This window comes from Ambystoma mexicanum, chromosome 14 (assembly GCF_040938575.1).
Source record: "Ambystoma mexicanum isolate Mex_15411 chromosome 14, UKY_AmexF1_1, whole genome shotgun sequence".
NCBI lineage: Eukaryota > Metazoa > Chordata > Amphibia > Caudata > Ambystomatidae > Ambystoma > Ambystoma mexicanum.
This window is the reverse complement of record NC_090940.1, coordinates 182175367-182199785: the sequence shown is the minus strand read 5'-3', so window position 1 is coordinate 182199785 and position 24419 is coordinate 182175367. Positions and strand designations below refer to the sequence as shown.

Sequence of the window (24419 nt, the reverse complement as noted above, 5' to 3'; positions counted from 1 at the left end):
CAGGAGCAAGCCCAGCCCACTAACACTCATAAACTCCTTCGTGAGCAATGTGTGTGTAAAGTGCAGGCAAAGTGCTGTCTACTGCTCTGTTACCATAATATGGAATCAGTTGGAGGCAGGACCCAGGAGAAGCCAGCAGGAACAAGCCCATCCCACTAACACCCATGAACACCCTCCAGAGCAGAGTTTGGGCAAAGAGCAAGCAGAAGTGCAGTCTACTGCTCTGTTACCATAATGTAGAAACAGAAGGGGCAGGACCCAGTTGAAGCCAGCAGGAACAAGCCCAGCCCACTAGCCCTCATAAGCTCCTACTGGAGAGAAGTGTGGGTGAAGTGCAGGCAGTAGTGAAGCCTGCTGCTCTGTTAAGGTAATGTGAAACCCAGAGGGGGCAGAACCCAGCAGAAGCCAGCAGGAGCAAGCCCAGCCCACTAACACCCATTAGCTCCTTCCAGAGAAAAGCTTGGGTAAAGTGTGGGCAGAAGTGCAGTCAACTGCTCTGTGACCATAATGGGGTATCAGGAGGAGGTAGGACCCAGGAGAAGCCACAGGAACAAGCCCAGCCCACTAACACCCATGAGCGCCTTCCGGTCAAAGCTTAGGTAAAGTGTGGGCATAAGTGCAGTCTACTGCTCTTATATCATAATGTGGAAGCAGGAGTGGGCAGGAACAAGGCAAAGCCAGCAGTATAAGCCCGGCCCACTAGTACTCATAAGCTCCTATTGGAAAGAAGTGTGGGTGAAGTGCAGGCAGAAGTGGAGCTGTGTGTACTGTTGGCGTGGTATGAAGCCAAGAGGGGCCAGGTCCCTGGAGAAGCTGGCAGAATCAAGCCCTGCCCGCTAAGACTCATAAGTCGCTTCCGCAGCAAATCATGGCAGGAAGAAGTGTCGGCTACAGGCTGCGAGTGGATAGGATTTCTGATTATGAGCTGGTGAGGCTGTTGGTGCACCCTGAGTTCACTTCCTGCTGAGGGGTATCCAGAAGGCATCCCTATGGATTGTACCTAGTGGATCACTTGCAGATTAATAAACATTGATTCACGTGCTGGAAAGAGAAAATTATGTTTGTTATTACGTCTGACTGGGGGTTCTAATAAGGGCTTGAAACTTGTGTAGCTCCAAATAAACATAGATCCAACATTCTTATCACAATTGATCGGGACCTTGTAACGTCTTGGGACCTGTTTAGCTCTGTCTTGACGATCCTGTGGGTGATTGAGTGAGTGCAATAATCGACACGAAGCCTTCATGAAAACAGTACAATCATGGAGTTCTCAGCCTGTGTGAGACATGTGCATTAATCCAACAAAATCATCTAGTCAAAGCTCTTGGCCAAAAGAGGGTTTGGGAAGTATTTGTATTAGCATTTTATTGAATTTATATAGCCCCTTACTCCAAAGTGCTTTACATGAGAACAAGTAAAATACAGCAAGCAGAAGATGACAATTGAATCAAAACTTGAAAACAGTATAAAGAATAAGGACAAATTAAATTTCCCCTCCCCACTCATAGGCAGAGTGTAGTGGGTTTAGTAAAACGTGTTAACTTGAAAAGTGTGGGCAGCTGACAAATTGGAAATCACATAGCTACTCATGTAAAAATACTAGATGAATGACTGCATATCATTAATAGAGATTGCTGCATACAGTGTCTGCAAAAAAGCACCCCACCTGAAAGTATTAATATAATGAAAACAAGAAGATATGGGGCACTCAGTGTACTGGTAAATAAAAAAACACCAAATCTGTTTATGTTTCAAATGTGACGATGAACTGCAGCAGAGAGAAAATCAGTTCTTTAGGTCTGGAACTTTATGTGGACAACAATGTGATTCATACAACGATGTGTTAGAAACTGACAGCAGGAAATAGCATTTTACATGCAAAGGGCAATCATCCTACACATATAATTAAGAATATTTTATATGGGGAAATGCTCAGAATCAAAAGGAATTGCAGTGATGATAAACAATACACTAAACACCTGCCAAACACTATGTAGAAATTCAAGGAGAGTGGTTACAATCAACAAAGTTTGAATCACGCCATGACAAAAGCCAATACCAAATTAAGAACATAATGATGGCAAAATAAGAAAAGCCAACCGGTGACAACGGCTTTGTCAGCAAAATGAAACTAATAACCACATTAGTACAAATCATCAAAGAATACGAAATATTCTCAAGAAACTTTGGCATATATTACATCTGGTCAAATTCTACCCAAATATCTAGATGAAAACCCATCTGTGACTTTTCATAATGTTACAACAATCAAAAAAGATATTAGTCCAAGCTTACAACCGATAAATAACAAACACTATGGCAATTACTTTTAACAGTAGTCAACTACAAATATGGTAGCTGTAAAATAAGTCCACAAATAATTGATAAATCGGACACTGTCTTATTACCTAATGGCCAGAAACGCAAAATTCGAACATTCGTCAACTGCAATACTATATTTGCGATACATGTCACTGTTGAAAAATGGTATATAGGGAGCACAGTGCAGAGCACAGTGCAGATGTTGAAACTTCCAAATATGAACGCAATAAAAAAGGAGACATACAATATACAAGGAGCATCCAGATATGCCAATTAATTGCACTAGAAACAGTAGACCCACTCCTAAGAGGTGGAAATAGGGAACTGAAACTGAGACAGCAAGAAGCCAGATGGCTTCACTTAATGGATACATGTGACAATGGGTTGAATCCAGGCAATTAGTGTTTTGGGTATCTGTAAAAAGAATGAATTAAGGAAATGTATGTGCATTATTTGTAGGGTTCTTTACCTATCTTTTGTCTATTATCACTGTGATATTAGTTGGACTTGTTTTTATAAAGGAAGGGGTAATAGGAGAGCAATACGTAGTGTGAAGGCATCAGGAAGCAGACACAGACAACTGAGTAAAACATGGGTCACAAACTTTTATTCAAATAAAAGAAAAGGTTGAGAAAAGGCCTAACTTGCCCTATGTTAAGGTGGGTTTTCCCTACCCAACTGAAACTAAGGAGAGTCTTTGTCAGGAAGTCCAAAGCAAATGTCTGTCCGTGTCTAACACCTATTTGCACTCACAACTACTTGAATATAATGTGTAGGGATGTCAGCATCAAAAGGAGAAGTGTTGAAATAAAAGTCCTGATCTTCTTTAGATCATGGTTGGAAAAGGGGGTTTCCCTTCCCCAAGATTCAGGATGTTTCACTTTGTCAAAAACAGGGGTTCCCTTACCCATGTTTTCAAGTCTCTCAATGTTCCAAAACAAACACAATTCTTTAGGATACATCTCAGCTTTTCTGGCAGCTTTGCCTTTCATCAATTTCATTAATATTACAAACGTTCAGTTCAATAATGTCAGAACGCCCATGTTTCTCCTTGACAGTCAAACACAAGCAAAAGGATGAGTTACATGGCTTCTCCTTTTGGTGGGTGTTTTCGGTCTAGGCGCAGTTGTTGGACCACATGGTCCACCCATTACAGGTCACGCAACCAACACACCTTACTAGCTTCTTCTTCACAGTTACACTGCCACTGTTTCAGCTTCATAGTGGTATTGGGTTTTCCTCTTGAAAATCTCTCAAGACTTGTTTTGCCACCATTTACTTGTTATACTTTCAGATATTTCTTAAAGCTTTTGCCACTGCTTATTCTTTCAGTTTGCACAGTTCTTTATATTCTTATGGCTCTTGCCAATGCTTGTTTTCTTCAGTTTAAACAATTTACAGTTCCTTTGTATCAGGGAATATCACCAACTGCTTGCAATTCAAATCGTAATTAGTCACACTTGCTTTCTTTCGGTTCAGTATTCAAAACACAAGGCTTCATTGCATTTCATTCAAGCACATTGCATAGATTGCCATCAAATCCTCAGTTTACTTTCCTGCTGGGAATTATGCACCCAGCTTACGGGCGTTTTCACACTTTCCAAATACTTCAATTTCTCTGGCCCTTTTTTGGCCTTATCAATTTCATCAGGTTCACAGTTCGGTATTCACAAATAATTCTATTCAATGTTCTCAGCCTAAGTTATCATATTGTCAGAAGTCTTTCTTTTAAGCTGGACTGGCATTCACAGTCCCCAAATGGTCCTTTGCTCATTCGCAAGTGATCCAATCTGCACAGACCATGTGGTTTACCCCACAGCATCCTGGAGTCATTCAAACTCCTTTGACTATACTGGGTACGGTGTCTCCGGGTATCGCTCTCTGCATTGGCAGGCTGTATATGGATGTCAATGCTCCCGGCTCACCAATCCTTAGTTCCAAGATCTCCACTGCCTTGGTTGATCGGAGAAGGAGTCCCTCTGGTTCCTGGAGGGTTGCAGACCAGTTCAGCTACCGTAAACCTTTCCTGCTTCCACTGCAACGACTCTGCAGCTCCTGGACGCTTTGGACACACGTCTCCCTGGTCTCACCTCCGGCTTCGCCTGAAAGATTTCCACTTGCGATCTCATTAGCCTCACTTGAGCAGGCCATTTATACCTACCTCCCTCCTCCTTGTCCCTGTACCAGAGTGGTGTTTCTGTATGTCTGTGTTAATAAAGAGAGAATGTATAACTCTGGGTTGTCTCTTCCTCGTCTCACTTCCTGACTGGTGTATATTATTGGGAGAGTGTTTTCTGGAATAATAGGGTAGAGCTTGATAATACCCTATAAAGGCTTGAGGGATGTTAGACTCCTTGTGAAAGGGAAATGGGGCATACCATTTCTCACCCAAGGGTGCCTCACGCCCACTCCCCAAGTCTTTGTTCTGGGATGTGGTTTCTTGATCCTGCATGAGCGTACTCCTCCACTTGAGTACTTGCAGAACTGGGCCTCTGCGGATTGTTTCCCGGCAGGGCTTCAGTGCTATCAGTGGCATTGCCGTTGCCTTCATTCGGCACACTGGACGGGTCGTTGCAGTCTCCTGCAACACCTCCTAGGAGAAGGTTTCCTGGCCTCTGCTGCTTAGCAGCTAGCACTCTCTCACTCTGCTCCAAGTGGAGTGGAGCTTTATGTTCCCTGCAACAAAGTTGAGTGTTAGTTCTCCATTCTCTCTCCTTCAATACGGAGGGTGTCTAGAGGTGGTCAGAAACTACACCAGACCCTCCTGTATACAATTGCCAGAGATTAACTCCCATATAATCAATAAAGCTATTTGTTTCGGGGATCAAGGAAGGATAAAAGAAATCTAGGAATTGTCTGTCCTCTAAGGTGGTCAGCCCCAGTACAATCCCACTTGCCATGTCCCCTAGGGAGTGCCCAGCTTCTCTGGCTCACCTCCCTAGTCCCAAAGGGGGTGGCTCCCCCTTAGCAAGAGGGCGAAAGGATATGAATTCCCTGGATTCGTCACAGTGGATGCCCCTGGGAATTGAGGAGGAGGATGGGTGGCACTGATCTTTTAGATTTCTGCAGGATTATGACATGGGTATACATCATAAGGGCAACACCGTCCCTCTTTATAAGCACATGTATACACTTCTCAAGGACACAGGAGGGCTTACTTTGACATTGTTATCTCGGGATAGTTATGAGAAGAGTCTCTGGGATATTGAGTGAATTCAAATAATTTTAGTTACCGGGTGATGGCAACTGGTTCAAAATACAGATGTTATCTTTCAGAATACCTTCTAAGTTTAGTTTAATTCAAAGTGTGTTTAGTATCACCTTATATGCAAATGCTACAGACATTACTAAAGAAAGTAGTTACACAGTGTACATATCGTTAGCATGCTACCAATGCGGTAACAAAGAGAGCAGTGTAATTAGAAAAATAAGATAAACCACATTCTCCAAATGGATAATACTTGGATAAACAAAAGGAGAATCTGTTTGGTCGTACTTGTATTTGTGAGGCTGGAAAAAAGTATTCCGGGCGTCTACTAGGAATTCATCGTCTACGAACACCTGAAGATAATAATACTGATACAGATCACATCAGAAGTCAGATAAGCTTTTACCTACATAAAAATAGGTTTGGTTTGCAACATTAATTTAAGTGGTAGTAAGCCAAGGTAATTATTTTTAGGAGTATGTTACAGGAAACATAATTAAAATAACGTGTGAACGTGTGTGTGTGTGTTTGAGAGAGAGAGAGAGAGAGAGAGAGAGAGAGAGAGAGAGAGAGAGTTCAGAAACGTTTATAGTCTGCAAAACATCAGAAACTTGTAAAATGCTGAAATTGCCCTAATCATTCTTTCATGGCTAAGATTACAAATGGTTTTGCAGTATATTTGTTCCAAATGGTCTCAGACAATAGAAATATGGTCGTCTTGAACCAAATTCAAGGCTTTTGCAGAAAGCTTTGGAAGTACATAACTCTTTCCTACAGTATTAGAAATAAAGTTGTTACAAAGTGCCTCATGCAAAGTCTGATGAAATCTGGTAAATAATGGGGATTAGTACCCGGCGAGAGACAATCAGATTGTTAGATGCAATCTGATTGGCTCTTGCCCGGTCCATAACCCACGCAGAATCCTTCGAATTTTCATCCCCGGCGGGGTGTGTGGCAGCCCCTCAGCCAATGAGGAGGCTCAAAACGGGGTAATCCCTGCTCCGAGCCTCCTCACGGAAGAGGCTGCTATCCTCTCCCGCCGGGGATTCAGGTAAGTGTTTTCTTACTTCCTCCCCCCTCCCCTGCAAACAATCCCCTCCACACCCTCCCAACCCCACTTACCTTCTTTTTTCTCCTTTTTCGGAAGCAAACGTGCTGGGATCACTTCTGTCCCCAGCGCGTCCACCCCTGATAGCCGCCATGGAAAGGGAAAACGGGCTCTGTTTTCCCTTTCCCGGCTGGCATTTTTTAAACTTTTTTTTTCTGTTCCGAAACGCTGCAGCCGAACAGAAAAATAATGTTATCAGTACCCTGGTCTTGCGGGCCCAGTGGGTAATAGCAATAAGCACCTTGCCGCGAGGGCATTACCGAGTCAGGTAAAGCCCCATGCCTTTCGTTAAGCCCCTCGCTTCGCTCGACCCTGTATATCGGCCCCAGTTGAAATCAGAAAAATGTGCTGTAAATCCTGTCTTTATTATTCTTTTTCACTGCATTTGGCCACAAATCTAAATAAGGCCATAAGATGGGACCTGCACTACCCATGTAACTATAATAAAGATGTCATGGCAAACTCCTCTTTCCCACCCCCCAGTGACATCATGTGCCTCACCCTCTTCCCAGGTTTCAGCTCACATACATATGGGGAACATGGATGTCAGCCATTTCTGTACGGAAGGCAGAAATGCCCCACACTTGAAAGACAAAGATTCAAGGTGTAAAATGTACTATTAGAATTATTCTAAGCCCCTCGTTCTCTAATGGCACATATGGAAGAAAACCACAGAAAAAACGTTCTGCAGATGTCATGTATTCACCCTATTCCCTATAGGTCACTCTGCAAGAACACCCAGGGGGATGGTTGGCGTGGGACTCCAAAACATCCACGATGATCAGAATTTGGGATCCCTATTGATAGCCTGGATTTCGGCAAATTGTGCATTTGTTTCCCTTCGACAGGAAAAAGAAGGCACTATCCATAGACATTCAGTGACAATGACAACTGCATGTTTATCATGGCAGCCACAATTGCTGATCTCTGCTGTGCGTGCGTTGTCACTGCAGATTCTGTGCATTCAGTTGTGGGAGGCCCTGGATTAGCCCGGATTTTGTCTTTCACCACTGAATGCAGTGAAGGATTATAATCCAAGGGAGATAGCCAGACCCACGCCTCATTCGGGGTCTGGCTCATCCTGCCAGCTTCTGTGACCTCTGAAAAATGAGACTCTAAGTGTCATTGACTGAACTTGTTGGTTCATTACGTGAGCATTCAATAAATAATTGATATGTGAAAAAAACTACAAAACATGTTTTTTAAGTAAGCAGGGTTGTTTCTTGTTGGCCTTGTGGAATAAGTATTCTTGAAAACGTTCACGTGGGCCACATTTCCTTTAATTTTAGCTGTACAAGACATATTCTATCTGCTAGGGGGATTTCAAGATTTGTTTTGAATTTGAGGAGGTCTACTATTGGATTCTGTCATGAAAGTCAGATATGCTGAAGTGTCTCACTTTCAGAGAGTGCTCTGTGTTTATAAATGATGCTGAAAAGGAGTATAACCACTGGAACTGCCTACTGATAAGCCCTGCAGCTTCCATGTAATAGAGTACAGGCACACTGCAGTAAACAACTTGCTGGAACCCATGTTCCAACTGACAGGGGATTGATTGCCCTTACATGTGGGCACTTCTGACCTAAATTATATGATTGTGTGATCCCAGAGTCTGATAGCAGATCAATATCTAAATATAAACCATTTTGACATAGATACTCCTGGACCTATACAATTATTAAGATTATAAAAGCATTTGGTGTCATTTAATTGCCAGCTTGGTGGACAGTGACTCACTCCTGGCAGTACTTTCTGTGTATTCAGTTGTCTTGGATGACTTTCACCTGAAACAGCTAATTGGGTTCTGTTGGGGGTAATTGGTGGATGAATCTGAACCGTGTACTAATTTCAATGGAGGATGTTAATGTTGTAGCATGAGGTGTGTAGTTTAGTACAGATGTGTGGCATTGAGGCTAAACTAAAGAGGGGGTTGATCTGAAGCATAGCATAGTGTAGGGTGTTTACAATCTTAACATTACTAACTAGTAACACCACTAACAGTGACTCATTATAATCCCACTGATATTAGTAATTAGACTGGCGGCTGCTGTAAGTGCATGAATTCACACTGCAATATGGGCCTAGGAAAATAAATATGAAAAATGAAAGCTGAACAGCAGTGTGCCCTGCAGATGTTAGATTCAGAGCACAATGAGGCGTCAGAATGTTAGCTTGAAACAACACATTTGTTATTCAAGCTGGTACAAATCAGCAAGCAAAGGATGTCATGTTGCACGTTCCATCTGGGCTCGGTGAAATATTGAACAGAAGCACTGTACAAAGGTAATTGTAGAAAAAGACAGAAAGGTTGGGAGAGTTACTGTGGGTGTTGGCCAAAAGATGGGCAGTCATTGACTAGTGTCATCAGATGACATCACGACAGAATGCATGAAAATGGGTGGTGAAACGATAAAACGTGTTTATGAAAATATAGGCAGAGGAGAGCTTAAAAGCAGAGGGAACAGGAGAGAAAGGGGTTGGCCGGCAAAGGATCGAGGAGAGGAAGAAGAAAGAAGAAAAAAAAAACATCAATGGGTTCAGAACAGGTGCTGACTGAGCTGCACTGCGACCAGGCTGTGCTGCAGACGAGGGCTGGATGAGAGCTGGCTGTAATCCTGGAGGCAGCTGATTGAGAGAGAGAGTGGCCATGAAAACAAAAGAGGGCCAGCTGTGCAGACAAATTGGCATTTAACTCTTGGTGAGTATTAGTGACAAAAAAAAAGAGAAATATTTATGATATGATATGTCATTTATAACTCACCCGTACATAAGTGTTTATGTTTAATTAGACATAACTCATATTCTAATATGTGAAGTGCCAAATTAAGCACAAGGAGGGGCGAACCGATTTGTTCTCTATACACCGGAGAAACAAATGTGTTTTCCTGTGCGCAAATAGTGATTTGTTGGAAAGGGGAAGTTTGCAGCACTGCTAAAGTTTATCAGTCATATTTCAAGCTTGCATATAAAAATGCATGTGCTCTGCCAAGTTTGCTAAAAGAGAAGCTAGTTTTGCTGGGCACGAATGAGAAAACATTGTCTTGGTGGTACAATGAAAAGCTCCCACCAAGGTGCTGATAACTGGAGACTCTTTCATGTGGGCAGACATAGGAAGAGGGTAGAGTTAGAGTAGCCCAGGAGAGGAGTTTGCAGAGAAGGAAGGATTCCACCATCTTCGGATCTCCTAGGGCTCGCAATCTTTCTGTGCCCTTCCAGACAGAGCACATAGGTATGGCATCAGAAGGCAAGGGATCGTGCTACAGCAGCATGGATTGGGCCTTTACATAGGCTTGGAATGGTGCACCTTACTTTGGAATGTCACCTATGCATGGGGGATCCTCACCTTTGTTGAAAAATCCTTCTAACATCTGAAGAGGAACGGATTTCATCTGGAACTCTGTTGGAAGTACTGTCTGCTCCAAAGCCCTTTGTCATAAAGGTGAAGATAGGGATCTCCAAGAAAACGGTAAGTCCTTTCCTCTAACCATCTCTGAAGGAAATCTGGGGAGACCTCTTGGTGGGACAATGCCTACTGTGGCTGAGACCACTGGTACCCAGGAAGCTGCTCACTGGAGGTGACAGAACCCTTCAAGTGCTTTCCAAGAACTTCCTGTCTGTGAAGTGCAGAAGAACTTACCTTGTCCCTGAAGACCTTAGACAGGGTCTCCCAGCAACCAAAGACCCAAATATCCCCCTGTCTCTGCCTGCAACTCTGAACCACTTCAATGCTAGTTTGGGCATCGTCAACGCTGTGCAAGCTGCTACTAGTGAACAGAAGCCCTTTTTTGACCTCCATCAATGCTTAAGCCCTGCAAGTCTTCTAGCGTCCCGAACTCAACATTGCCAGCCTGGTTACTAGGTTCTTCAGACCCAAAGCCATCGCTGCTGCACTACCGCAACTCTGTGTTGCACCAGTTGTGCCCGCCCGCCGCCCTGTCTTCCAGAACCTTTGACCCGACACTGCCTGCCATTTCCCAGTGTCTTTTACCACCAAGCTGTCTTTAATAGCAAACCAGACTCCGTCATTGGATCCCATCGATGCTGCTCCCCGGCTTGACTCTGGCTGGTGCTGAAAGCGCCCAGACTCCCAGTTTGATGCTGAAAAGCCTACAAAGCCAGAATAAAGGTAATGATAGTGGTTCTGTCCCCTTAGCCTGCTTTGAAGGGCACTAGTGACATTTAAGACCCAAATCCTTATCCTTTTGCAACAATAACTATACTGGATCATTTGCTTCAGAAACTGTTTGCCTGACTACCCCCGCTCTTTAAAACGAGAGTCCCTGATTCATAAAGGGGACTTGTGAGGTGAACGAGGAGCACGCGACGCATGCAATGGACCGGCAGTCTGTCCCTCCACGCATATTCAAGTGTCGGCATGGGCCTGACACATGTACATGCACTGGCTCACTGACTCCATATGGGGGAGTGTTTGGGGCCACAGAGAGGCCTTTAAGGGATATCACTGCAATAGGATATATTTTTTACATGTCCACACAAAAAAGGCAACATGTGTTAGTCCATTTTTGCTCTCGTGCAAAAACCTTTATGTAATGTGGACTGCACCAAACCCCGTTTTGCCCGCGAGTGCGTGTCTAGGTTTTTTGGAGCAAAATCTCTTTTCTCTGTTGACGACAGCACACGTGATGAAGATCCCAGCCAATGGCGTTGCTCCATTTCATGCACCCGTGCAAGTTTTACTTAAAATGGGACTCTGTGTTTTCAGTGACTCTGAATCGCTGCTCATTTAGTTTGCACACACAAAAGTAACCTTTGAACTGCTGCACGAGGCACAGGTCACAGCGAAGTCAGGGCCTTAACAAAAAGAGGAGGGGTTTCAACCAACAACATGACGTGAATGAAAGTGAGGAGCATTGTCTGCTGTAGTGGGGAGGGTGTTGCTCGAAGGAACTCAATAGCCTGGTGGTGACACAGTGAGCTGCTCCCTCCCCCATCCAACCAAGAGTCAATCTACGAACAATGCAAGGAACCCATTTCCCTCTTGCCTCCTTTTCAGTCAATGCATGAATTCAACGTTCCCATAAATCTGTACCCATGGCCGTCCTATTCCAGGGAAAATGCCATCTTCCACGGACGTTTGGCAGCGGACTCTTGCGTCCCCATCAAGAGCATTGGAAGAAAGGCCTTGTCTGCGTGGCTGCCGGCGGGCGGAACGTGCAGCTGCGTGAACAATGGCCGCATAATAACACTGGTGCGCGCTGGGTGACTGAAAAGAAGTGCGGGCCGAGGGAACGCCGGGAGCTGCCCCAGCGGACTCTGCATGCTGCCTTCGCGAGGCGCTGATTGTTTGGCCGCCACAAAGACTTTATTCTGATGGTAAACAAGGAGAGGTCGCATTCAGGTGCTGACAAAGGCGTTGCATCGAGTCTCCCTCCGAGCACGGACAGTACACATGACTGCGCTCGTCCAATTAGTTTGGCCCCTTGCATCCTCCCCTAATTAATTGAAACCCCTTAGTGCCACACGGTCCAGCTACACTAACTGGATAAAATCGGCATCCAGTCCAGAGAAGTGAAACATTTTGTATGAGCTCGAACAACCATATTAAAAGAGAAATGTCATCTTTCGAGAGAAGTACAAGTGCAATAATTGTGTGTACAAGGGACTGTGCTTCTTCCTGCCCCTTCACCCCCTTTAGTACTCAAACACCATGCTCAGTAGGCGAAAATGCCTTTAGTTGATATTGTGAATGCGGCGTCTACCCACGCGACACACCTCCTCATCGGTCCCCTGGTTATGTCAACCTAGGTTACATTTTTCCATTTAGCTGCATGAACTGAAATTGAGCCCCAGTTACCTCTTCACTCTAGTGATTTTCCGACAAAAAATTGTACATTTGACATTACACTCTGCAAAATCCGACAAAGTCCCTACACACAACATTTAGCCTTTTGCATAGCTGGCCCATTTAACATGGTCATCAGTTCACCAAAATGCTATGGGTAGCGGAAGTGACATCACATACCAGATCACATCATAGAAAGCAACATTGTGTAATAATGCACGGATCAGGTAAGTTGAGTTATACTTTATTCTTCAACCCGTACACCGTGACCATCAATCCCCTCCCAGCTCCCTGCCCTTCAAAGATCAACTGCCACCACGAGCGTGGAACTCAGAGAGATTCCACGCACCTGGGACACAAGACAAAGGCTCGCGGAAGCGCGAGCAACTACAACACTTCTCCCCCTGTAAACCACAAAACAAGTGAGGACAATTTCACGCAGGAACATCAATGAAGGAAAGAACGGGGAAAATGGGAAGGAACAAGGGGAACATGAAGAAGGAGACATAAGAAAGAAGATAATTTAAATATCTGCAGTCCAAGAATTAATTATCTGCAGACTCTAAAACAAAATCCTTGTACTTTGCTGGAATCTTCTTCATTCTGTTCGGGCGGTTATTCACCTTATTGGAAGCCTCCGCAAGAGCAGAGTCCTCACATAGTTACCCCCCAGCTGGAACTAAAACCGAATTGTCCGACACAAACACTGAAGACTCCTCAGCAACCTTTGTCCCCACCTCAGCCGGGCCAAGAGCAAAATTATCGGAATCACACTCGGAAGACTCATCGCCTCCCTTGCAAAAGGCGCCCCACCAAATGGCGCAACGCCTTCACTCCCCGGGAAGGCACCTCCACACTTCCACGCCCCACCACATTGGCCTGCCCAGGAACTATCATACCACTACTGGCACCCAAAGGGCTCGGTATGGGAACCACACACTCAGCCGCACACTGGAGACCATCTCCAACTGTGGCCCCGCCCCCCTCACAACACTGGTCCTGAGTATCCGCCAACTTTCCCTTAACAGGGACCACCCGCCTCAAACTCCATCTGGTACCATCTTGTAGTTTAACGTAACCACGACCGACTTTGGTCACGACACACGGCTGCATAAACTTGGAACAGCCTTTAGCTACGAATCTCGGATTTTTCACCACAACAAGATCACCAACTTGCACACGCAGGGGTTTTCTTTTGGAAAGCTGAGATTCCCAAAAACGGGATTGTTTAATGCGTACCCTGTCAAGAACCTCCTACATGTTGATGCAACTCTGCACACCACCCCCAAGGGCGGCTACCCTGAGTTTGGACCCTGGTTTCCTACCCCTCATTAATTCAAACGGAGACACACCAGTAAACGATGAAGGGGTAACCCTATAAGCCTTAAGCGCCTCAGACACTACACTGCACCACGGCAAACCATTGGCGATGGCCAACTGAACCGCCCCTTTCACGAACCGGTTCATCCGCTCCACTAACCCGTTGGCCTCTGGGTTATACAAAGCCACCCTATGGTGACGAATCCCTAGTTTAGAGAAGAACTCTTGCATGGCACCCGACACAAATTGGGGACCATTATCGGTGACGACTCCTGCAGGAACTCCCTCCCTGTCAAACACCGACGACAAGAAGTCAATCACCTTCTCAGTGGTGACTGAGGACAAGGCCGTGGCCTCCACCCACCTAGAGGTGTAGTTAACCAACACTACAAAATATTTGAAACCTCCACCCAAAGCGTCCAAGGGACCCATAATGTCTACGGCCACCTTTGACCACACGTCTTGGGGCACTTCCACGGGTTGAACGGGTTGGGGCGACGTTGTCTTGCTCTTATCGCTGATGGAACAAGCCACACAATCCTTAACTACCTTCTCAACCTCCTCATCCATCTTGGGCCACCAATACCCTTCTCTAAGCCTTCTTTTCGTCATAGATCTACCGATGTGCCCCTCATGAGCCAACTCCACCAACTTGGCCTTGAGACATTCAGGTGGTATTAACCTGGTACCCCTGGCAATGCCCCAAGGACCAACAGACAATTCAGACCATACTTGACCGAACTATTTATCCAAATCGTCCATGCCCGCACCGGTAGCGAGAGCTGCCTTGATGCTGTTTAACACAGGATCCAGTGCACACTCTCTACCCCACTCCTGCTCACTGACGGCCGGAAACACCTTGGCCACCAACACATATTCGTCACCCGCCACGGCCTGTGTTGAGTCTTCCACGCCTATATCGTGGCGGGGAAAACGAGAGAGACAATCCGCAACCATATTTTTAGTACCAGGTAAATACTCCACTTTAAAATTATACTCACTCATGTCGGCCATCCAACGCATCACCCTAGAGGATGCCTGGGATAAGCCCTTAGTTGTCAATACATGCACCAGGGCCTTATGATCAGTGCGTATAGTGTATTCCACCCCCCACAAGAATGTTCTAAAATGTTTGGATGCCCAGACAGCGGCCAAGGCCTCCCTCTCTATGACGGCATATCTGCGTTCAGCCTCACTAAGAACCCTGGATGCGAAAGCAATGGGGCGGTACGATCCATCAAAACACTGCTCAAGAACAGACCCTACCCCATACTCACTGGCATCCACTGTCAAAACTGTCTTCCTTGAGGGAGAAAAGGAAGCTAAAGATGGAGCCTGGTCCACCTGAGCCTTCAAGCCTTCAAACTCAAGCTGACACGACTCTGACCACTCAAAACGTACACCCTTTTTGAGCAAAGCTCTCATGGCAACTGTCTTGTCGGAGTACGTGGGAATGAACCTGCTGTAATATTCAGCCAATCCCAAAAACGACCTTAATTGGTCTTTACTGGTGGGTGGAGACACCTCACATAATGCCCTCACCAATTCAGCCTTGGGATGTGTCCCTTTGGCATCCAGAGTGTGTCCCAGATAAGTTACACTCTCCACGCCTATTTTACACTTACTCAATTTGACCGTCAGACCACTCTTCTCCAAAATGCCTAACACTTGTAGAATCCTCTCATCGTGTTCCTCACGTGACCTGCCCCACACCAAAATATCGTCTTGGAAATACTCCACACCATCCACTCCACAAAACAACTTTTGCATAACTCGCTGGAAAACAGCGGAGGCAGAGGCCAAACCAAAAGGCATCCGCCGGAAACGGAAGGCCACAAACGGGGTAATGAACGAAGTGAGAGGGCGTGATTCGACGTGCAGATCCACCTGGTGATAGGCAGAAGACAAATCTAAGGTGGAGAAACAAGAAGCCCCTCCCACAAGCGAAAGCATTTCGTTTATATTCGGCAAGGGATGCCTGTCGATCCAGATGCTGGAATTTAAATCTCTAAGATCGACGCACATCCTCATGCCACCATCGGATTTGCGTGCCAATACAACAGGGACTAACCACTCTGAGGACTCTACCTCCTCTATTACACCAGCTTCCATGAGTTTGTTAAGTTCTGTCCTGAGACCCTCACGTGCCATGATAGGTACCCGCCTAACTCTGTGCACAACGGGAACGGCACTCCTCTTGAGCACAATATTGTGTGAAAAACCCAGCAACTTGCCCAGGACAGGGGAGAAAACTGACGGAAACCTCTCTTGAAGAGCATTGGCTGTCAACGCACTTCCCTGACCCAAACCACCTTCTCTTCCTTTGCTCACACACAAAACAGGGACAGCTTTACCAGGGCAAACCTCCATATCTAGGGCAGCCTGCTCATCCCACCCAATAACTGGGTCATCCTTATGAGCTACATAGAGTTTTCCTCTGGTTTTCCGGCCATGAAATTCTATATCAACCCACTCGTATCCCAATACTTTAATTGGAACACGCCCATACGCACATGGATTGATGTCAGACGGACTCAAACTAGATACCTCCTTATGGAACTTGGACTTGTACAGCTCGGGAGAAACCATGGTGTAAGGAGAACCCGTGTCGACCAACACACTGAGGGGAACACCATTCACACTAAGGGTAGCCCACGCACTCTTTTTTGATGGTCCCACGCTCAACAGCGCGCCTTCCTTGGGAAGCACACCCGCCATAGGGGAGGGACTGACATATCCTACAACCGTTACATTACTATCATCCTCTTCAGGGTCCACCATCCGTACAACTTCCCTCTGTGGAGCAGCCTTGCACATGCGGGCAAAATGTCCCCTTCCCTTCCATTTTCTGCACACAACAGCGGAAGCAGGACACTCCTTAGCTCCTGCAACATGACCCCTCCAACCACATTTCTTGCAGAGATCTCTGCTATTCGGCGTCGCTCTTTGATCCCTGTCCCTGGCACGATTATCCTCAGTCTTGCGTGGCTGAACCATGTGTACAATGTCCGCCTTCTCTGTCACTTCCTTGACGCTCTTCCTTGACTCCTCCAGGGCACGGGCTATTTCTATCACTTTCTCCAACGGAGGGTCCTTCTCCGTCCATAACCTCTCCCTTACCTTTGAGTCACTAGTCCTCATCATGATCTGGTCACGAATGTATTCATCCGCCAGCCCCGTGAACTTACAGGTAGAAATGAGGGTGCGCAGAGCCGTCACATATGAATCGATGTTCTCGCCAAGACCCTGTGCCCTCGAGAAGAAATGATACCTTTCCAGCACAATGTTAGCTCTCTTGCCAAAGCGTGTCTCCAGCTTCTTAAGAGCAGTTTCAAATGCCAAAACCACTGCCTGCCCCCCCTCTCCATCCCCATCGCCAGAAGGCAAGGCCAAAACATCCTGGCCTGGAAGATGCCTGAAGACCCTCAAACCCTCCGTACCAAGGCAATTGAGCAGGGTCGCTTCCTTGTCGTCATCAGACATCCTGGAACCACCTGACGCTCTCAGGTATACCTTGAAAGTGTCCACCCAAAGCTCCCACGCAATGGGGGGCTCTCCTGGATTGGGAAGAAAAGCTGGAGGGGGGCGAGCATTGCTGTGCTGCATGGTCAATGGAACAGAGATAGCCACTGATAGAGCTCAACCGCAAATGGAACAGATGGAGATGTCTGCACGCGACCAGGACAGGTTAGTTGCGACGACTTCCTTGGAACACAAGGTGTTATCCTGTACACCCTGTCCTAAAACAGCAGACTCTATGAAGGAGTTACTTCATCCAAGACACCTCTACATGGAGGGGAATTCGCTGAACCTGAATGTTACAAATAGTTGCACAGGCAGGTCCCCAGGCACAAGTCACTTCCTCCTAACTGAAACAGAAGTGGCCAACAGGGAATTGCAATTCCTGCGACCTCCGCACTCAAGGGGTTAACATTCCTCTCCTTGAAGCCGAGGAAGTGTAACCACGCCCACCGATGAGTAGGAAACCCTCGGGCTAGCTTCGTCAGGGGAAGGCGCGGAGCCGAACAACGCAACAACCGTGGTCTCTGCAGGCGCCCTTACGGGCTATGAAGGTCCGCAGGGCTGTGCCCCCACCCAGGGTCCACCTCTCACCTGCCGAGGTTTGTCGTCTGCGACGTGCGAGGAGCCGCAGGGCAACAGCTGCACACACCTCCTTGAGCCATGCTCGACCTCGTCCGGGAGCGCGGCTCGGGCCGGATCCTTGAGAGCGAAGGACAACGGTCGCTCAGCCGGAGTCAGCGGCTGTATACTCCGCCGTGGGCCGCGCTCGAGCAGCTGCACACACCTCCTTGAGCCACGCTCGACCTCGTCCGGGAGCGCGGCTCGGGCCGGATCCTTGAGAGCGAAGGACAGCGGTCGCTCAGCCGGAGTCAGCGGCTGTATACTCCGCCGTGGGTGCCCGCTCGACCTCGTCCGGGAGCGCAGCTCGGGAGACCAGCTGAGGACACCAGAAAATGATGGTCCACGGCTTCGTAAGGCGCGTGGGTTGAGGTTGAAGAAATCCTCGTCGCCAGTGTAATAATGCACGGATCAGGTAAGTTGAGTTATACTTTATTCTTCAACCCGTACACCGTGACCATCAATCCCCTCCCAGCTCCCTGCCCTTCAAAGATCAACTGCCGCCACGAGCATGGAACTCAGAGAGATTCCACGCACCTGGGACACAAGACAAAGGCTCGCGGAAGCGCGAGCAACTACAACACATTGCATGCCCTTTGAGCCTGAAAACATCACTGGAAGTGATGCCATATGACCGTTTGACCTAGTGACATCACAGGAAGTGACATCCATAGCAAATAGTACTAAGTCAGACAAAAAGGCTGTTTTATTTTTCGACCATATGTTAATTATGGTGCTGTCCCAGTATGCAATGGGTGCAGTCATGATACACAGGGGGCGTGCAAAGCAGAGCCACCATAGGCCAGGAGCGTTGCTTTCTCAGGCCAGTCCTGCTTTATACTGTCAGTCACTGGCATAATGTATCTTTTAATGTATCACATGCCAGGTTTAGCTATAATTGCTAAATACTGCCTCCCATTCCAGGCACTGCTATGCCATGTTAATTGCAACAACATACAGCCTATATAGTGACATTGTATGCCATGTTAAGTCTCAAATGCCATGTATAGTCATCATATGGAAGGTAAGCCTCACAAGCCCAGGTGCTTGATCATTGCCCAGTGCAGACTCAGTCGCCCAAGAACTCACTTCTTATGCCAGGTAAAGCACGCAATCCTAGATACATGATTCAGCTTGCTTGTATTTTTTGGAGTGCAAGTTTAACTGTATCATTTTTGGTGATCTCAGCTTGAGAAGTTAGGCCAATTTAGGCCCTTTAAGGTGAAGTGATTTACCCAGGACCACACATGTTGATCAAGAAGAGAAGCTGGGACATGTTCCTATTTCACTGTCTCCAATTCGACCAAGAAGACCAAATCGCCTACCATCCCATTTTTAATCTTACACCAACCTGCTAAATGATTGCAATGTGTTCTTCCTTGAACAGACACAGTTGTTTGTGTTTAACAAGCAGCAATGTGAAGCACCACACCACATTCCAAATGTATATGGAAATATAAAAGTAATGAAGATCATACAAGAAACATTGAAAATGTTAGGCTGAGGATACTCAAGATTTGAAAACCAGTTGATCAAGAGCTTTGTATAGTTCCATTCGGAACAAACGCAAATAAAAAAAAAAAAAAAAAGTAATGTTTATGAAAACCTTATGGGTAAAACAAATATGATTTATTTTGATGGGGTCTAAGGGGAAAACAATAACTAGGGTTAATCACTGAGCAATATCCGTCCATTTCTAACACTGGGTCAAAGGTTAATTTAGCTATAAAATGTACATTTGTGCAATAATATTGCTTCCTTCCTACATACAATTTAAATTCATTGGCACTGTCTTTTGGGGGCCTGGAGAGGACCTCATGTGACTTTCAATCTTTCAGCAGTAAAAGGTGAGTCAGAATCTGACAACTGTATAAAGAGGCCATCAAACATCTGAAATGCTCCTGTGTGTGAAAAGAATCCACGGGAGAGTTGGCCTAAAGAAAGAGTCAGCACCCCTGGCCAGGCCTCCACAGCCATATAAAGTTGGCAGCAAACGGCTCTACTGATATAACCTCAAAACCCTCTTCGGTAGTTTGCAGCAACACCTCTGGCACATCTTATCCATGGCATCATTAATATTTTAAGAAAATCCATTGAGAAGTGCAAGGCATAATGGGTGTAGGGGTATGACTGTAGCCATTACATTTGGCTTATTCTAACCAAACATGAGGCATTATAATCAAGCAGGGCACGTGCGTCTCTAGGGAGGCAGCCATCAACAAGGTCATTTCTGAGGAGGATGTTATGGCGACAACTCCTCACAGGGTGCTGTATCAGGAGCAGCAAGCTGTCCTTGAACTCTCCATCCTCTGGTACAGTGCCCTAAAGCCAATGAGCAATCTACGACAAACCTATACCTTTTGCTATGACTTTGGTTGTGACTTTCTGGACAGCTGTAGTAGAGCCAGAGACAGAAATGTGCTACAGAAACCTGGAGACACAGAATGCTGGCACCATGACTGACACAGAAGTATGTAGGCCTGGCAGGGTCACAAAGACACACACCTATACTGGAAATTGGCAAGATTCCTAGCTGCAGAAAACTGCTTGTGGGAGAAGGGGGCGCTGGAGACAAGTTATTGTTCACTAGTATGGAATGCTGTGCCTATGCTGGGTTGAGAAGTGCCTACATGAATAGTGGTTTTGACAATAAACTGGATAAAAGGCTATTGAATTAAGAATCATGCACCCACAACTGAACCTGATCAAACAGGGAACAGGGAAAAGGTTCATGCAGGGAGGTATACGCACACAGAGTTGGACAGGAGAGAACAGCAAAACTGGTGAGAAGGCGGGGAAACAAGGAGAATGCCCCAGAGATTGATTGCCAGGCTGGAGAAGAATCTGTAAAATGAGGAGAGACAGGAGAAGAGGGGGAGACCAATAGTCAAGGAGAAGCATTACCATAATATCTTCCAGTGGAAGCCAAGACCAACTGCTAATTAGTCACGATACCGGAAACAAGGCCAGAATAGAACCAAGTGATTGGAAGACTAGATTAAGAACTTCTTGGATTTGAAGACCATATCCCTAGCGGTTTTAAGAACTAGACCGATTATACTCTGTGAACTGAGGTCTATTTCGCTGATTCCACCGAGAAAGAGACTTAAGTCAACAAACAACTACAAAATAAAGTCCAAGTTCCCAGATTCCTCTGAGAAAGACACAGAGCGGAGTATCATTGACTATTGGCAATTGAACTACAAGTTCCCAGATTCATCTGAGAATATAATGTCAGGAACCACTACATACTAGTAATTAAATCTATGTTTGAAGTCTTCTCTAAGGAAAATACTTAGAGGAGAGCCCTGACATCCCGAGGATTGAAGTACAAGGTGAAATTAATTATTACCCTGACAGTCACACGTTCACGTCAGTATTTTGATGCTTAGTTATATTCCCTCAAATAGGGATTTAATAATCAATTGTGTTTGCAACAGTTTTAAAGCTTGTGAATTGCTTATATTTGTATAATTGGTTATTTATAACGCACTTAAAAACCAGAGGTTTCTAACCCCAAATCCGGGGATCGAACCGGTGTTGCTCCGCATCGTCTCGGTTCCAAGGCGGGCGCAATTTGCTCCTGAGCTATCCTACCGAGACATGTATACTAATAATAAAAGCATGCTAATTAAAGAAAGCAATATTATGCATGAAGAATTAATTTGCATTTGTTTTAATAAATTAAGACAGTAATCAAACACATTCGCCAAAAGTTCTTAAAAAGTTCAAGTGTGTTTCTTCAAAAGTTGTCATGTACATTATGTGTGTGGCACGTAGATGTACATGTTTATAGACTAATGAACTGTCACATTGTGCTTACAAAGACATCTGATTGTATTACAGGTCCAAAAACCCATTCAACACAAGGTGTGTTGCTTGCTGATGCTTATCCAACAATCAATTAGGAACATTAGTTTGAGTTTCAAGATTCCTCTTAGAGAGAATAGGTGGTTTATCATTGTCCTTTGGCAGATTAAGTAGAAGATTCCTCAGAGAATGTACATGAGTCAGGAGTCATTGAATACTGGTGATTAAATCTATATTCCCAGGCTCCTCCAAAGAAATCATAGATATTGAGGCCAATGTTCCCAGACCTCAAAGACATAGAGGCCAATGTTCCCAGACATCATAGACATAGAGGCCAATATTCCCAGACATCATAGACATAGAGGCCAATGTTCCCAGACATCAAAGACATAGAGGCCAATGTTCCCAGACATCATAGACATAGAGGCCAATGTTCCCAGACCTCATAGACATAGAGACCAATGTTCCCAGACATCATAGACATAGAGGCCAATGTACCCAGACATCCTGGTCATAAGACTTAAAGTGACTTACTGCTTCCTGGAAATTGAAGTCCAAGTACTTTGTCACCTTTAATAAAGAAATGAAAATAACTTCCAAGTCGCACACAATTGAATCATGTAACTGAGAGTACACTGCTCTAACCGTCACCATTAATTCTATGTACTTTTGGTATTTGATATATTTGGTATACATGCACTCATAGTAAAAATCAACACACGTTTTTGGGGCTATTCTGCTCCCTTTACCAAGTGGCCTACAATTTAAACAGAAAACTCAAAAATGCAACAGTTAATCGCTCAATAAATGCAGACAAAGCAATTAGTTCACATACAATGCTATCAGTATTAGTATGAGATGTTGAATAACAAGAACGCTCAATTTCATCCCATGAAACAACATCTAAAACCCTCTCAGACGAGAGGTGAATATGAACACGAGGAAGCCTTCACCCTCCTCTCCCTCCAGGCACGCGCCCAGGCTACAGTGAGACTAATCTTACCTCACAAATCCAATAAACATGGATTGCAGGCCACACATTTTGTATTTTAGTCTTTGAACTTCTGTGTCAGGGCCCCTTACAATTTCATAAGTAAATTCACCAGATCCAAATCCCAAATGTTCGTCTTTTTTTTAATAACATTGTCTGTCTACTCCTCTTGATTGATTGGGAATTATTACCAGAATCATCCATTGTAATTCTGCGATGGCGTGATATGATTCATCAGATTAAAATGTGCTGCTGCTCGTTATTTTGAAGCTTGTATTCTAAAATCTGTTTTGTGCTCAGTAGTTCTCTCACATAGTGATCTCCTGGATTAACCAATTTACCATAGAGCACACAGACATTTCATATGGCACATTCCAAAAGTGCTTAGACAGGTTCCATCATGTCTGAAATTAATCTTTTTTGGCACCTTTCTTTTACAGATCATTTTAGCAGAAAATGCGGGGGGGGGGTGAGAGCCCTCACATCACCTCCCAGCTTCCCACCCCCTCCACTTTTTATGTTGCCTGACCTCTAACCCATCTACCTCTATGTGGTAAAAAGTGGTACAAAAATGCAGTGAAATAAATTCGATCCAAACACATAAACCCAGTTGAAATAAATACAGTGACCTGTTCTTCGATGCGAACATTCTGAACCTTCACGCTGGTATAGCACATGGAACAGTTTAAGCAAGAGAAGGTTAATTTGCCTTTCATGAGCAAAAAACTTGAGTCCATTTTAAGGAAGACAGTTTTAACCAGACAAATCCCACACATTTCTGTCTCTTTTGTATGGCAAGTTTAAAAAAACATGTTTTTCCATTAAGTCAATGCAGAAATAATTCTCTTTGTAATCACTTTAGAGGGGAGGATTATGAGTGCTGTTGATCTAGAGATTAACACTGCTTTATACATAGCTTCTGAGATATTCACAGGGTTATCCCATTTCTTCAAATCTCTCATTCAAACCTCTGCATGTGTCCTTGAAATCGGTATCTGTGGTGCATATCCATAAGATTCTAAGGAATTGTGAGTATGGAATTGTGGTTTGAGGGTAAAAATGCGTACATAAAAGCGATCCTGACAGTACATTTTTTAAAGGCTCGACTTGTCATTCGTAGACCCTTTTTGTAGTAGAGCAACCGCTAAAAAATCAATCGCTACATTGAACGATTCCACTGTAAAGTTAATGTCTGAATCTACCATAGTGATTGCTGAAATAGGTCATTCCTAACTAGACTTACTATGGCATCATGTTAGACATCATCTATATATATCAATTGTAAAATAGATATCTGGACTGTAACCTGCAGAGATCAAAATATTTTCTTCAAAGTCATGCATGTGAAGATTTTCTGGATGAGAGGTGAAATTGGCCCTGAGTAAAAGTAAAGCGATTTGTTGTGTCTAAAATAAGTATTCATCAACACAAATCGTAATAACAGCATTAGGAACTCATGGATAGTTTGGCTAATGAGAGATGTCCCTAGTTTTGTGCATGCCACTGCCATATGTTCTACTTTTGGAATGTTAGTGTAAACAACTTTATGACCACGAGTAGCTTAAAATGAGTCTTTATTTGGTAATCTACTTTATTTTTTCAATTTTCTGTAGGACATCTGTGGTACCTTTTGTGGAAAACTCTCCATGTGTGATATGTTGTAGAAAATAGTCAATATTGATTGACAGCGGTTCACAGGGTATACAGTGGTAATAAT

General features: G+C 45.0%; 1 protein-coding gene across 4 annotated transcripts in view; it reads right to left on the bottom strand.

The window, feature by feature from the left end:
• SMOC1 (SPARC related modular calcium binding 1) overlaps positions 1–24419 on the bottom strand; it is a 445428-nt gene that overhangs the window by 247107 nt on the left and 173902 nt on the right. Inside the window, exon 6 of one of the 4 annotated variants that reach the window (XM_069638877.1) lies at positions 22246–22281. The exons of the other annotated variants lie outside the window; for them this stretch is intronic. Within the exon in view, the coding sequence (XP_069494978.1) occupies positions 22246–22281 (36 nt within the window). The remainder of the gene's footprint in view (positions 1–22245; positions 22282–24419) is intronic. 4 annotated transcript variants of the gene reach the window in all.